Source organism: Danio rerio, chromosome 8 (assembly GCF_049306965.1).
Source record: "Danio rerio strain Tuebingen ecotype United States chromosome 8, GRCz12tu, whole genome shotgun sequence".
Lineage (NCBI taxonomy): Eukaryota > Metazoa > Chordata > Actinopteri > Cypriniformes > Danionidae > Danio > Danio rerio.
Genome location: NC_133183.1, coordinates 61,831,453 through 61,845,000, shown reverse-complemented (window position 1 = coordinate 61,845,000; position 13,548 = coordinate 61,831,453). Strand labels below are relative to the sequence as shown.

The window sequence follows — 13,548 nt, the reverse complement described above, 5'->3', positions numbered from 1 at the left end:
AAGAATATAGAAAAATGTTGCAATTAAGTTGATTTAACTATTTTTTTATATTAAGTAACAAGTTAATTCAAATAAAATACTAGTCATGCTTTATTTAATGTGCAATTCACAGTATTTAATAGCAATTAACATACACTTTTAGCTCAGTAAACTACTAATTATCTCCTTATTAATAGTTCATAAGGTATTAGTTGGGTTTTGGTATTTGGGTAGGATTAGGGATGTAATTTTATAAGTGCTAATAAAGTGTTCATATCTTAACAATAGGCAGGTAATAAGTAAAATAAAGTGTTACCAAAATACCAAATACCTAATTTTATCATACTTAATTTTTTTGTTTAGACTATAGACGTTGCTACACAGATTTATTTAATATAAAACCAATCAAAATAACAAAAGCTCACAATTAAAACATCAACCATAGTTAACGGAAATGAAAAATAATTGACTATATTTAATTAAGCCTATACAAACAGACACTTAAAGGGAAAGTTCACCCCAAAAATTCAACTTTCTTCTGTTAAGCATAAAATAAGATACTTTGAAGAATGTTGGAAATAAGTTAGCCGTTGACGTCCATAGAAGGACAATATAAAAATAAATACAACCGTAGTCAATGGCTGTTTTTTCTCCAGCACTCTTCAGAATATCTTCCTTTGGGTTGAAACAAGTGTTTAGTGTGGTAGTCATTTACTCCGTGTTGTTCTGGCCGTGACTGTCTTTTTGGTGTGTTTTTAAGGGTGCAATTCAGGGTCCAGAGGAGTTCATGGAGGGCATGGCTCTCGGCGTGAAGGCTCTGGTTGGAGGCGCTGTGGGTTCGTTCTCGTTTTTTTTACAGCATGCATTAATACACTGATGTACAGAGTGGGCCATTTATATGAATACACCTAAATGAAATGGGAATAGTTGGTGATGTTAACGTCTTGTTTGTGGCACATTAGTTTACGAGAGGGGACACACTTTTTAAAATGGGTGGTGATCATGGTGGCCATTTTGAAGTCGGCCATCTTGGATTCAACTTTTGTTTTTTCATTAGGAAGAGGGTCATGTGACACATCAAACTTATTGGGAATTTCACGAGAAAAACAATGGTGTGCTTGCTTTTAACGTATTCTTACGTACTTTATTCTTTCAGGAGTTATTTACAAGTTTCTGACCATTTATAAAATGTGTTCAATGTGCTGCCCATTGTGTTGGATTATCATTGCAACCCTCTTCTCCCGCTCTTCACGCACTGATAGTAACACCGCAGGAGAAATGCCAGCACAGGCTTCCAGTATCCGTAGTTTCAGGTGCTGCACATCTTGTATCTTCACACCATAGACAACAAAGATAGTGGGGCCATTCTTCATCAATAGAAACCTCAAGGCCACTGGATATTTGAGATTGCTCCATGATGATGTGTTTCCAGTTTCTCCAGCAAGCTGGTGCACCACCACAGTATGTGTGTCAGGTCCGAGCATTCCTAGATGAACAGTTTCCTGAAAAGTGGATTGGTCGTCGTGGGCCAGTTGAATGCCCCCCAAGGTCTCCCGATCTGACCCCCTTAGACTTTTATCTTTGGGGTCATCTGAAGGCAATTGTCTATGGTGTGAAGATACAAGATGTGCAGCACCTGAATCTACGAATACTGGAAGCCTGTGCTGGCGTTTCTCCTGCAGTGTTACTATCAGTGTGTGAAGAGTGGGAGAAGAGGGTTGCATTGACAATCCAACACAATGGGCAGCACATTGAACACATTTTATAAGTGGTCAGAAACTTGTAAATAACCCATGAAAGAATAAAGATACGTAAAAAGCAAGCACACCGTTGCTTTTCTTTTAAAATTCCCAATTTGTTTGACGTGTCACATGACCCTCTTTCTAATGAAAAAAAAAAAAGTTGGATCCAAGATGGCCGACTTCAAAATGGCCACCATGGTCACCACCCATCTTGAAAAGTTTGCCTCCTCACGTATATGTGCCACAAACAGGACGTTAACATCACCAACCATTGCCATTTTATTAAGGTGTATCCATATAAATGGCCCACCCTGTGTACAGTTTCACTGATGTATACAGTTTCTACAAAGATAAAAGAAATCAGTTATTAGAAATAAGTTATTAAAACTATTTTGTTTAGAAATGTGTACTTTCCGTTAAACAGAAAAATATAGAGGGGGGGCTTATAATTCTGACCTCAACTGTATATTGCGTTATTGAATGTTAACATCGGTCTATTTGTTAATGAACTGTGCACTTGTGGATTTAGAATGAATCCAGTCGTAAGTGTTCAGATGATGGTTGATAAAAAGATGTGGTGTGATCAGGTGGTCTGGCCGGAGCGGCGTCTCGCATCACTGGAGCGATGGCTAAAGGTGTGGCGGCGATGACGATGGATGAAGAGTACCAGCAGAAGAGACGAGAGGCCATGAACAAACAGCCCAGCGGACTGAGAGAAGGACTGACACGAGGAGGAAAAGGACTGGTGTCTGTGAGTCAGCTCAGTAGGGGTAAAGTACATCCAGGAGGTTGTTATCGTAGAATAAAGCCCGACAGGATTATTGGTAGCTCGCTGCAAAGCGAAACACTTTAGTATGAGACTGAAGGGTTTATTCTCTGATAACAAACATCCTAGATGTACTTTATTCTTCTTATTACATGGCTACATGCCACAAAACATGAAAAATTAGACACAAAACATTGTTCTGAGCTGTGATAGTTTATTAAAGCTGACAGAAATGAAAACAGCTGATGGAGTATACACTAACCTGCGCATTATTCAGACACAAGATGGCGCCAAACAGTCAAAAACACAAAGCTGATAGTAATGAAAACAGCTGATGGAGTATACACTAACCTGCGCATTATTCAGACACAAGATGGCGCCAAACAGTCAAAAACACAAAGCTGACAGAAATGAAAACAGCTGATGGAGTATACACTAACCTGCACATTATTCAGACACAAGATGGCGCCAAACAGTCAAAAACGCAAAGCTGATAGTAATGAAAACAGATGATGGAGTATACACTAACCTGCGCATTATTCAGACACAAGATGACGCCAAACAGTCAAAATCCATGACGTTATAGACAAGCAGATACACATGAATGCAGGAGTTTATGGATGTAAACATGTACACTGGTGGTTGAAGTTCCTAGATGAGTTGATGTTATTTAGCAGATAGCAGTTATCTAGAAATAAATTACCTTGGAATGTATGTCACAACTGACCAATGAATATTATTTTATATATAATTTTTTTTGGGGGGGGGGGTTTCACCTGTAATGGAAAAGACAGCAGTGGAGATTTACAGACAGGAAAGTGAGTGGAAGGATCGGTTAAGGACCTTGAGCCGGGAATCAAACTCGAGTCGCTGTGAACACCCCAGTGTTATGTGTCGACGCTCTTAACTACTAGAGTTTTTCACTTGATTATTTGTTTCTTTTGGGTTGTGTGTGTAATTATGATCTCTCCTCATCACACAGGGCTTCGTGAGTGGCATCACGGGCATTGTGACCAAACCCATTAAAGGTAAATTTGCTGACCCGCTGTTGCTTATGTTTATACATTTAGCAAACGCTTTTATCCAGAGCGACACACAACTTAGGAACAAAGTGATTCTCTTTAGGTTTAGCAGTCTCGCCGTGAGTGTGTGTTTGCATGTTTGTGTGCATGTGTTTGTGTGTGCATTTGTGTGTTTGTGTGCATTTGTGTGTGTGAATGTTTGTGCATGAGATTGTGTGTACATTTGTGTGTATGTGTGTGCACGCGCGGATGTTTGAATGTGCATTTGTGTGTGTGGGTGTTTGTGCATGCATGTCTTTGAGTGTGCATTTGTGGGTTTGTGTGTGTGTGTGTGTGTGTGTGTGTGTTTTTGTGTGTGTTTTTGTGTGCATTTGTGTGGGTGTTTATGCATGCATATTTGTTCTTGCATGTGTTTGTGTGTGTGTTTGAGTCTTTTCCAGAAAATAAAACTCAACTGTTTCCTGTGTGGGTTGGGTTTAGTTGTAGGGTTTAGGTGTCGGTTGGGGTAAAGTGATTAGAAAATACAGTTTGTACTGTTTAAAAACAATGGAAAGCTTTGAAATGTTCTCACAATGCACAAACGCGTCTGTGTGTGTGTAGGAGCTCAGAAGGAAGGAGCGGCAGGTTTCTTCAAGGGTATGGGTAAGGGTTTAGTTGGAGCTCTGACCAGACCAACAGGGGGCATCATTGACATGGCCAGCAGCACCTTCCAGGGCATCAAGAGGTCAGTGAATGTGGGTCTATCAATGTGTGTGTGTGTGTGTGTGTGTGTGTGTGTGTGTGTGTGTGTGTGTGTGTGTGTGTGTGTGTGTGTGTGTGTGTGTGTGTGTGTGTGTGTGTGACCTCCTCCATGACTGTGCTGTGTCCTCAGAGCTGCAGAGCTGTCTCAGGATGTGGAGAGTCTGCGCCCTCCACGCTTCATCCACGAGGACGGAGTGATCCGGCCGTACAGAGAGAGAGAAGGCCTCGGCAGTCAGATGCTGCAGGTCAGACTTCACTGCACTACACTACTCGCACAACAACACAACACTACACTGCATAAAAATAAAATATGACAAATGTGACCCTTAAACACACACCCAGTTTTAATGGAGATCTATTACGCCACTTTTTATAAGGTGTCTCTTAAGATAAGTCTCTGATCACCCTAGAGTGTGTGTGTGTGTGTGCAGTTTAGCTCAAAATACCACAGAAATGATGCTTTCTAACTCTCTGAAACTGACCCTTTTAGGCTTTGATCCTAATTGTGCTGTATTGGCGACTGTCACTTTAAATTCAAATGAGATTGTGCTCTTTTCAAAAGAGGGCGGAGCTACAAATGCCTGTGTGTCAGCATAGTGGCAGATTCAGAAACAAGAATAATGTCCTATGCTAATTAGATAGAGATGGACACTATTGGGCGGGGCTTTCCTTTCTTTAATGACACGTACAAAGGGAGAATGCCAATCAAAGCGTTTCTGCAGACTTTTTCTATCAAGTCGGGTTATAAAAAACAAAATTAATAATTTTTTTACTATTAGAAGCTGGTTATATTCACACACTGTTGCCATACAATTGTTTAAACCCTTTGTAAAATATGGAGCCGGATTAGTCTCAAAAGTAATACGTTTACAATTCACATTTACAAAATTTAATTTGTCAATTCAAAACTCGTAAAGGCTTACATCCATTTTGTAAATTCAAAACACAATTCACCTTCATCTTTCAATTCATCTTTCGTACATTTAAAACACAATTCACCTTCATCTTTCAATTCATCTTTCGTACATTTAAAACACAATTCGTAAATGTGCAAATCTTTCATAAATTTAGAACAAACACAATTCGTAAATTCAAAACGCAGTTCATAAATTTGCAAATCCAATGCGTAAATTTAAAACTCAATTCATAAATGTGCAAATCTTTCGTAAATTTAAAACACAATTTGTAAATGTGTAAATCTTTTATAAATTTAGAACAATTCGTAAATGTGCAAATCCAATTCGTAAATTCAAAACACAATTTGTAAATGTGCAAATCTTTCGTAAATTTAAAACAATTCGTAAATGTGCAATTTCAATTCGTAAATTTAAAACACAATTTGTAAATGTGCAAATCCTATTCGTTAGTTCAAAATACAATTCTATTTCATGAATATAATTATAATTTCTTTAATAGAAATATATTTATAATTTTTACTTGTGAATTCACAAATTGTTTTGAATTTACGAACTGCATTTCTGTAATTTTTAATCGTGTTTTCAATTAACGAATTGGATTTTGTAAATGTGAATTGTGCGGTGCATGTATGATTTTTAATTTTGCTAATGTATTATTTTTGAGACTGATCTGGCTCCATTTAAAATGGAATTTCATAATATATATAATATTAATTCAATTTTTAAAATTATTTAATTAAATTATTAATTAAAAATTTGGAATGGTAGTGTATACATATAGAACACTTTATTTATTTATCTATTTATTTAAAGCTTTGCTAATAAATCCCCACATTGTTTGATGTGTTGTGTAGCTATAGTGATTTAGTGTTGTGTTGGCTGCTCAGTGACTATACCAGTAGTGTTAGTAGTCAGTAATAGTGTAGTATTATGTCTTGTTTCCACTGAGTGGTATGGTACGGTTTGGTACAGGTCACCTTTATCAGGCTTGTGTCTCCACTGCCAAAAGGTACCCTTTTGGTAGGCGTGCTGTACGACAGAAAGTTCGACATCATTCTGCTTGAAGTTCACATATAATACAAGAAGCACTCTTTACAAAACAAAAGCTTTATATACATAAATAAATGCCGCTTGCTTTGTTTTCATTCTCCTGGGTTGTTGCACGAGCGAGTGATGTATCTCTGTAAACCAATAGCATTTAGCTGTGCGTCTGGCTCCACCTTTTGGTACCCTTTTATTGTGCTAGGTACCCTTTGGAAAGGGTACTCAAAAAGGGTACGGTTTGCTTTTTGGTACATTTTGACAGTGGAAATGGGCATAAAAGCATACCGACTCATGAAGTAGCACTCAGTGGAAACGGGCAATTAGTGTACTAATAGTGTAGTGTAAAGCGTCCTCTGACCACAGCTCCTCTTGTGCTGTTTCACAGAGCAGAACTATCGTCTCTCAGTGGAAAACTACTGATGAGGACTCTGATGAGGACCAGGAAAATCAGCTTAATGACTTCTATTTTCAATAATAACACCTCTGTTTGCATTTATGATTCATTCAATCTAATAAGTAGTTAGTGTACAGTAGATAGAGTAGTATGAAAAATATCATTAATAATGTGAATTTTGCTGTTTTTGTGTTGTCTCTTTCCGTCATCTGTCATTTGTCCTCAATAAACGTCTGTTTCTGAGTGCCTTTGTCATTATTAACCCATTCCACGCTCATCAATCCCACAATGCATTACATTTCTGGCAGGATTTCACACAATCACGAGTTCCACACAGTTGATTCGTGTTAGGGCAACATGAAGGAATTAAGTTCACTTATTAGTTTTTACTAATTTAAGTAGATTGAACGTATTAAGTTGAAAAACTCAAGAATTGTGTCATTTCAGCTTATTTTACACAAGTAGTTTGAACAATCAGCAAACGTCATGCTTTTGAGTGTGTGTGTGAGACTTTAGTCTTCTAGAAAACACTGAGAACAAACCTTTGCTTATGTTTTGCATTGATTTAGACTCTTTTTACAAGGGAAATTCTAGAAATTTGCATTCGTGCATGCAGAACATGTTCAAGTCGAAAATGTGAGTGACTCTCTAAAGCAAAATAATGTCAAATATTGGTCAAGTTTGACTTAAAAAAACTGCTGTAATGAATAAGAAGATGAGCTTATTTTAGGTTTTGTTGTCTGAAAATCAGTTGTGTCGTCATATTCACTTCATCACCATATTTCAGGTCATTCATTATCAGATCACGATGTGGACAGAAATGGTTTGACTGCAGAAATTCACAGGATTGTGTTTTTATGTACACTGTTTATTTATTTGCTTTTCTATTTTGTTTGTAGAGTATTGAAAACGGACGGTTTGCCAAGTACAGGTACTTTGCTCACGCTAAAGTCAACGAGTCTGATTTCCTGATGATCACTAAAAGGTAGGAGCATCTTTACAAACACCTCATTTTGCATGAGCACATTTAGATGGAGAGGTGTTTCTGTTTCAACACTAGAGCTACCACACTTACCGCTGTTTTTTAAAGTACGTTCAGGAGGTTGTTATCACAGAATAAAGTCTGACAGGATTATCAGCAGCCCTACATGAAGTGGAGCACTGTTATATAAGACTGAAGGGTTTATTCTGTGAAAACAACCAACCTGGATGTACCTTATCGTCTTTATTACACAGCTACCTGCCACTAAACATAGAAATTAGACACATTACATTGTTCTGAGACGTAATAGTTTATTAATTCGTTAATTAAACACAAAGCTGACAGTAATGAAAACAGCTGATGGAGTATACACTAACCTGCGCATTATTCTGACACATGATGGCGCCAAACAGTCAAAAACACAAAGCTGATAGTAATGAAAACAGCTGATGGAGTATACACTAACCTGCGCATTATTCTGACACATGATGGTGCCAAACAGTCAAAAACACAAAGCTGATAGTAATGAAAACAGCTGATGGAGTATACACTAACCTGCCCATTATTCAGACACAAGATGGCGCCAAACAGTCAAAAACACAAAGCTAATAGTAATGAAAACAGCTGATGGAGTATACACTAACCTGCACATTATTCAGACACAAGATGGCGCCAAACAGACGGAAGCAAGCTAGCGTTTTTCCGCAGCGGTGTCTTTTTAAAATGGGAACTCCTGTTCTGATTGGGCAGTTGAAATGACGTCATTAGCAGTGAATAATGATTGACATCTATCTCGACCAATGAGGAGCTGAAACTGACGCGCTTGAGAAAGAGAATCAAAATACAGACACTTTGCCGTAACACCCAGCTTTGCTTCAGTGTGTGTGTGTGTGTGTGTATTTTCTCCTGCAGGGGGATCTTTTTCGTGACAAAGGGCACGTTTGGTCAGTTGACATGTGAATGGCAGTATCTGTTCGATGAGTTTACTAAAGCACCCATGATTGTGGAAGGCAGGAGACTGCGCATCGAAGCGAAGGTACATGCATGCCCAAGGGGGCTAATAGTTCAGGAGGGCTAATAATTCTGACTTCTACTGTATATACTCACTAGGTACCTACTGTACCTAACCTGAACTTGTATTACGTTGTACTTGCCATGTTGTTAAGTCTTCATCAGCACTTTATTCATTTCTGAAATGCCTGCTCTTTCCGATGATGTAACCAATGGCTTGTGGGCGGGGCTTAATGAATAATATTAACAACAAAGCCTTCTGATGGCATTATTTATGATGGAAAAGCTGATTTGTGCTGTTGTGATTTTGACAGGAGAGAGTCAAGTCAGTGTTTCACGCCAAAGAGTTCGGGAAGATCATCAATTTCAAAACTCCAGAATTAGCAAAGGTATAGTTTGTGTTTATCACTGCTGTAAACAAATGACTGATGTCTAATGCTATGTTCACACCAGACGCGGCATGCGCAGATAAATTGTGCGGTTCACGCGTAAATAAATGTGTACATTTTGAGTTTACTCGCTTCAAGCAATTTGCGTGTCAAACGCACAAAAAGCTCAATTCGTGCTGCGTCATTCGAGCGAGTCGCGACATTTGAGGGAGTCTCGTCATTTAAGTGAGCCGCGACATTCGAGCGAGTCTTGTCATTTGAGCGAGCTGCTACATTCGAGCGAGCCTCATCATTCGAGCGGGTTGCGACACGCGAGTGAGCCTTGTCATTCCAGCGAGGTTGCGACATTCGAGCGAGCCTCGTCATTCAAACGAGCTGCGACATTTGAGTCTCATCAGTCGAACGAGCCACGACATTCGAGTGAGCCACGAAATTCAGTCGAGTCACGAGTTTCTAGCGAGCTGCGACATTCGAGCATGCCTCGCTATTCGAGCCATGTCATTCGAGCGAGCTGCAACATTTCAGCCACGTCATTCGAGCTGCAACATTTGAGCGAGCCGCGAAGTTTAAGTGAGCTGTGACATTTGAGCCACCACATTCAAGCGAGTCTCCTCATTCGAGCGCGAGTCGCGACATTCTTGCCATCTCATTTGAGCGAGCAGCCTCCATCGAGCGAGTTGTGACATTTGAGCAGTCTCATTCGAGCAAGCCACCTCCTACGAGCGAGCCCCCTCGTTCGAGCAAGCCGTATCATTTGAGCAAGCAGCAACATTTTAGAGAGTCACGACATTCGAGCGAGTCATGACATTCAAGCGAGTCACGACATTTAAGCTGCCTCATTCGAGCGAGTCGTGACATTCGAGCAGTGTCATTCAAGCGAGCTGCCAATTTCAAGCAAGCCACGACATTCGAGCGAGTCACGACATTCGAGCGAGTCACGATATTCGAGCTGCCTCATTCATGCGAATCGTGCTGCAGGATTTCACCTGTGTCTGGTGTAAACGCACCATAAGAGACAAAGATTCTGCATCAATTTATCAGGTAATGATAGTAAAAAAGAGAATAAAATCAGAGTGTGACTTCAGCTGCTGTCACACTGGACTATCTCCCCATAGACTTCGTTTCATACGCACACAAATGATTCAAACCGAAAACGCAAGCTCGACACCAATCGAAGATCAAAACTTGATCTCTCTGAACAGAATTTAAAAAATATATATTGACCAATCGCTCGCTTTTTAAAATGTCTAATCATCTTGTTTATTCCCCATATTTATGCCCCTTTTCACAGCGCTGTACAACAGAATTTCGCAAGTACAAACTCTAGTGCAGGCCAACCCTGGCCAACCCTGTTCCTGGAGAGCCGCCTTCCTGCAGATTTCAGTTGCAACCCATATCAAACACACCTGCCTGTAATTATCACGTGGTGTTCAGGTCCTAATTAATTGGTTCAGGTGTGTTTGATATGGGTAGCAGCTGAAATCTGCAGGAAGGTGGCTCTCCAGGAACAGGGTTGGCCACCCCTGCTCTAGTGTGACTGTGGCAGGAGGTTTAGGGGAATTGACCTCTCTAATTAATGCTTGATCTCCCCCCAGTTAGTCAAAACAAGATGAGAAAGAGTGAGAAATAGTTTCCTGTGATCTGTATCTTAAATAATAATATTAACAATTAAGAAAATATGTCATATAAATATACATTTGACCACCCCCATAATGGATCATACCATTGTGAATGCATGATACAATGTGATGCGATTTGATACTGAAGATGAATAAAGCACCAGCTCCTGTAATGCTGTGTTCACACTAGACGTGGAACGCGCGTCAAGCGCGAGTGATTTACATGTTAAGTCAATGCAAACACGCGAATAGACATCCTGCGGCGCGATACACGAGAATGGCGCGATACGAGCGAATGGAGCGTTTTGCGCGTTTCGCTGGAATCGGTCGAGTTCGAAAATCTGAACTTCAGCGGACATTTGCGCCACGTTAACCAGTCAGGAGCTTGCTCTTGTGGGCCCATGATTGTAATGTATCACCTGTTGTTGGTGTCCCGGGGGAAATCCTCCAGCCGACACCGACAAAAAGTTCATCAAACTGGGCTGGGCTCAGTCAGAAGCACCGCTGAAAGCCTCCATCATCCAGGTTCGGTTTCTAGAAGAGTTTATGAGCTCACAGAGCTGGATGCATGCCTGAAAGAATCTAGTGGACTCAGACACGACCCTAAACGTATCGACCCTGTTTTTCAGCCTTCATAAAGCACATAAACACTGTTATTTTCTTCATAAAATCCATGTTAGCCATTTAGCAACGAAGCTAGAGTCACCGGGCAGACTGAAGCCCTGCCCATCACGCGAATCCGCGTCTGTTCTGAAGTGAATTTGACATGCGAATGAAGGCAAGGCAAGGCAAACTTCATTTAAAAAGCACAATTTTATACAACCGTAGTTGATCCAAAGTGCTTTACAATGTGATAAAATATTTAAGAAAACAAAAAAATAAAACTTGTATGAAAAATGTAAGAAAAGGAAATATATGTTATTTGTGTGATGCTAAAATACAGTATAAAAATAACATGTATGAATCACTCAGAGGTAAGGGAGTAAAAATAAGTCTTCAAGTTAGATTTAAAAGTATCCAAGGATGGAGAAATCCTGATGTTCTACGGGAGACTGTTCCATAGCCTTGGGGCCGCAACACGGAAAGCTCGATCCTTTTGATTTGACGCAAGACTGAGGGATCGACAAAAACCACTGATCAATGGAACTTAATGGTCTACAAGCTGTATATGGCCTAATAAGCTCACTGACATAGGCCGGGGCAGAATTGTGCAAAGCTTTATATGTAAAAAGAAGGATTTTAAAATCAACTCTGAAATTGAATTGAAACTCTGAAGCAGGGTTTGACGCGTGAATGAAGCGAGTAAACTCAAAATGTTCACGCGGCTATTTAGGCGCGAATAGCGTGATTTACCCGCGCATTCCGCGTCTGGTGTGAACGCAGCATGAGGATTACTTTGTGTGCAGGATTTACCTAGAACGAGGACACAAATTACTTACAACAAGGAAATGATTTAAAAAATGTTAAAAATATCAGTAAATTAATAAATTGTTTGCATTGTCTGGTAAATTGAGAGAACAAATTAATCAATTGTAGCCCAAAGAACCACTCTTTTTCATAGATTTTAATCATCAAAATCAACGATTTTGCAACAAATAGGTTCAGTGGATGTTTAAATATTCGTCATGGAATCATTAATCCCAATAAAGAACAGATAACAAAGAATTAATAAAGAAAAGCAAGCACAAACGCTGTAAATATAAGCGTGTGATTTGAGTGATGTGTGTTTCTGTTTCTTTTTCTCAGTGGGTTCTTGCCAAGCTTGAAGACGCTCGGGAGAATCTGCCCAAGTGACGCTTGAAGCGACTGCGCTCTGCTCTGTGCCTTTAACAGTGTGACACTTTACCCACAATGCAACAGTCGTTCACTAAACACCCCAAGCTGACTGTTAGACTGTGTGCACGAGTGTTGGGTTTACATCGCACACACCTGCAGACTCATTCACACACAGACACACACTACGTCGTCCTCTACAATGTGCCTCAAGATGCGGATCATGTCTCTTTAACACAAATCCTGCTGAAGTGTAAATGAAGATTGTTTTATACGCGGATTAATAAAGACCAACACACTGTATGTATTTTATTTGTCCTGAAAAAGAGCGGGAATGTCTGAAACTGTATGTACAGGATATTTTTAATACGTGGCTTTGCATGCAATCTTATTTTGATCGTCTGTGTTTATTTAATTGATCCTCCTGCTCGTCCATCAAGACCTGTAACGTAACTCAGATATGCAAAAGTGGATTATTATTATTTAGCGATGGGTGAAAATATTGACGTCTATGAATTGATATTAAAGTCATCCTGAAATCAGCATGGAGTCTGTTTATGTGATGTCAATGATGTTATCAAACTATTTTAATTCAGATTTAAGGTAAACGGCCATTATATAGTTTGATTATAAAATGATTTTGATTCAGATTTTATTCAGTCTTACCCAAAAATGATGCTGAGTTTAACATTGATTTAATGTTAACTTATCAAATGCTAATGTCTTAAAGAGGGCGACACAGTGGCGCAGTGCTGTCGCCTCACAGCAAGAAGGTCGCTGGTTCGAGCCTCGGCTCAATTGGCGTGTCTGTGTGGAGTTTGCATGTTCTCCCTGCGTTCGCGTGGGTTTCCTCCCGGTGCTCTGGTTTCCCCCACAGTCCAAAAGACATGCATGTGTGTGTGTGTGGATGTTTCCCAGTGATGGGTTGCGGCTGGAAGGGCATCCGCTGCGTAAAAACGTGCTGGGTAAGTTGGTGGTTCAATCCGCTGTGGCGACCACAGATTAATAAAGGGACAAAGCCGACAAGAAAATGAATGAATGAATATATAGTCTTAAAGAGACAGTTCACCCAAAAATGAACATTTACTGACTGCTTACTCAGTCGTAAGGGCTTTAAAATCTTTGAGTTCCTGTTAAACACAAAGGAAGATATTTTGAAGAATGCTGAA

At 39.8% G+C, this 13,548-nt stretch overlaps 1 protein-coding gene across 5 annotated transcripts in view; it reads left to right on the top strand.

Moving 5' to 3' along the window:
* The window catches only part of vps13a (vacuolar protein sorting 13 homolog A), a 99,937-nt gene extending 87,013 nt beyond the window's left edge, over positions 1 to 12,924 (top strand). For 2 of the 5 annotated variants that reach the window (XR_012383588.1, XR_012383587.1), the window contains 9 exons: positions 740 to 815; positions 2,309 to 2,472; positions 3,470 to 3,515; positions 4,110 to 4,233; positions 4,381 to 4,495; positions 6,597 to 7,590; positions 8,500 to 8,623; positions 8,913 to 8,987; positions 12,353 to 12,921. Coding sequence is in view for 3 of the 5 variants with exons in the window: in NM_001118893.2 (NP_001112365.1) it covers positions 740 to 815; positions 2,309 to 2,472; positions 3,470 to 3,515; positions 4,110 to 4,233; positions 4,381 to 4,495; positions 7,505 to 7,590; positions 8,500 to 8,623; positions 8,913 to 8,987; positions 12,353 to 12,400 (858 nt within the window). In the remaining 2 variants the exon portion in view is untranslated. Of the gene's footprint in view, positions 1 to 739; positions 816 to 2,308; positions 2,473 to 3,469; positions 3,516 to 4,109; positions 4,234 to 4,380; positions 4,496 to 6,596; positions 7,591 to 8,499; positions 8,624 to 8,912; positions 8,988 to 12,352 lie in introns of all 5 variants that reach the window. The other 3 variants (XM_009304309.4, XM_005167334.5, NM_001118893.2) reach the window with 2 other exon arrangements.
* The last annotated feature ends 624 nt before the right edge of the window (positions 12,925 to 13,548 follow it).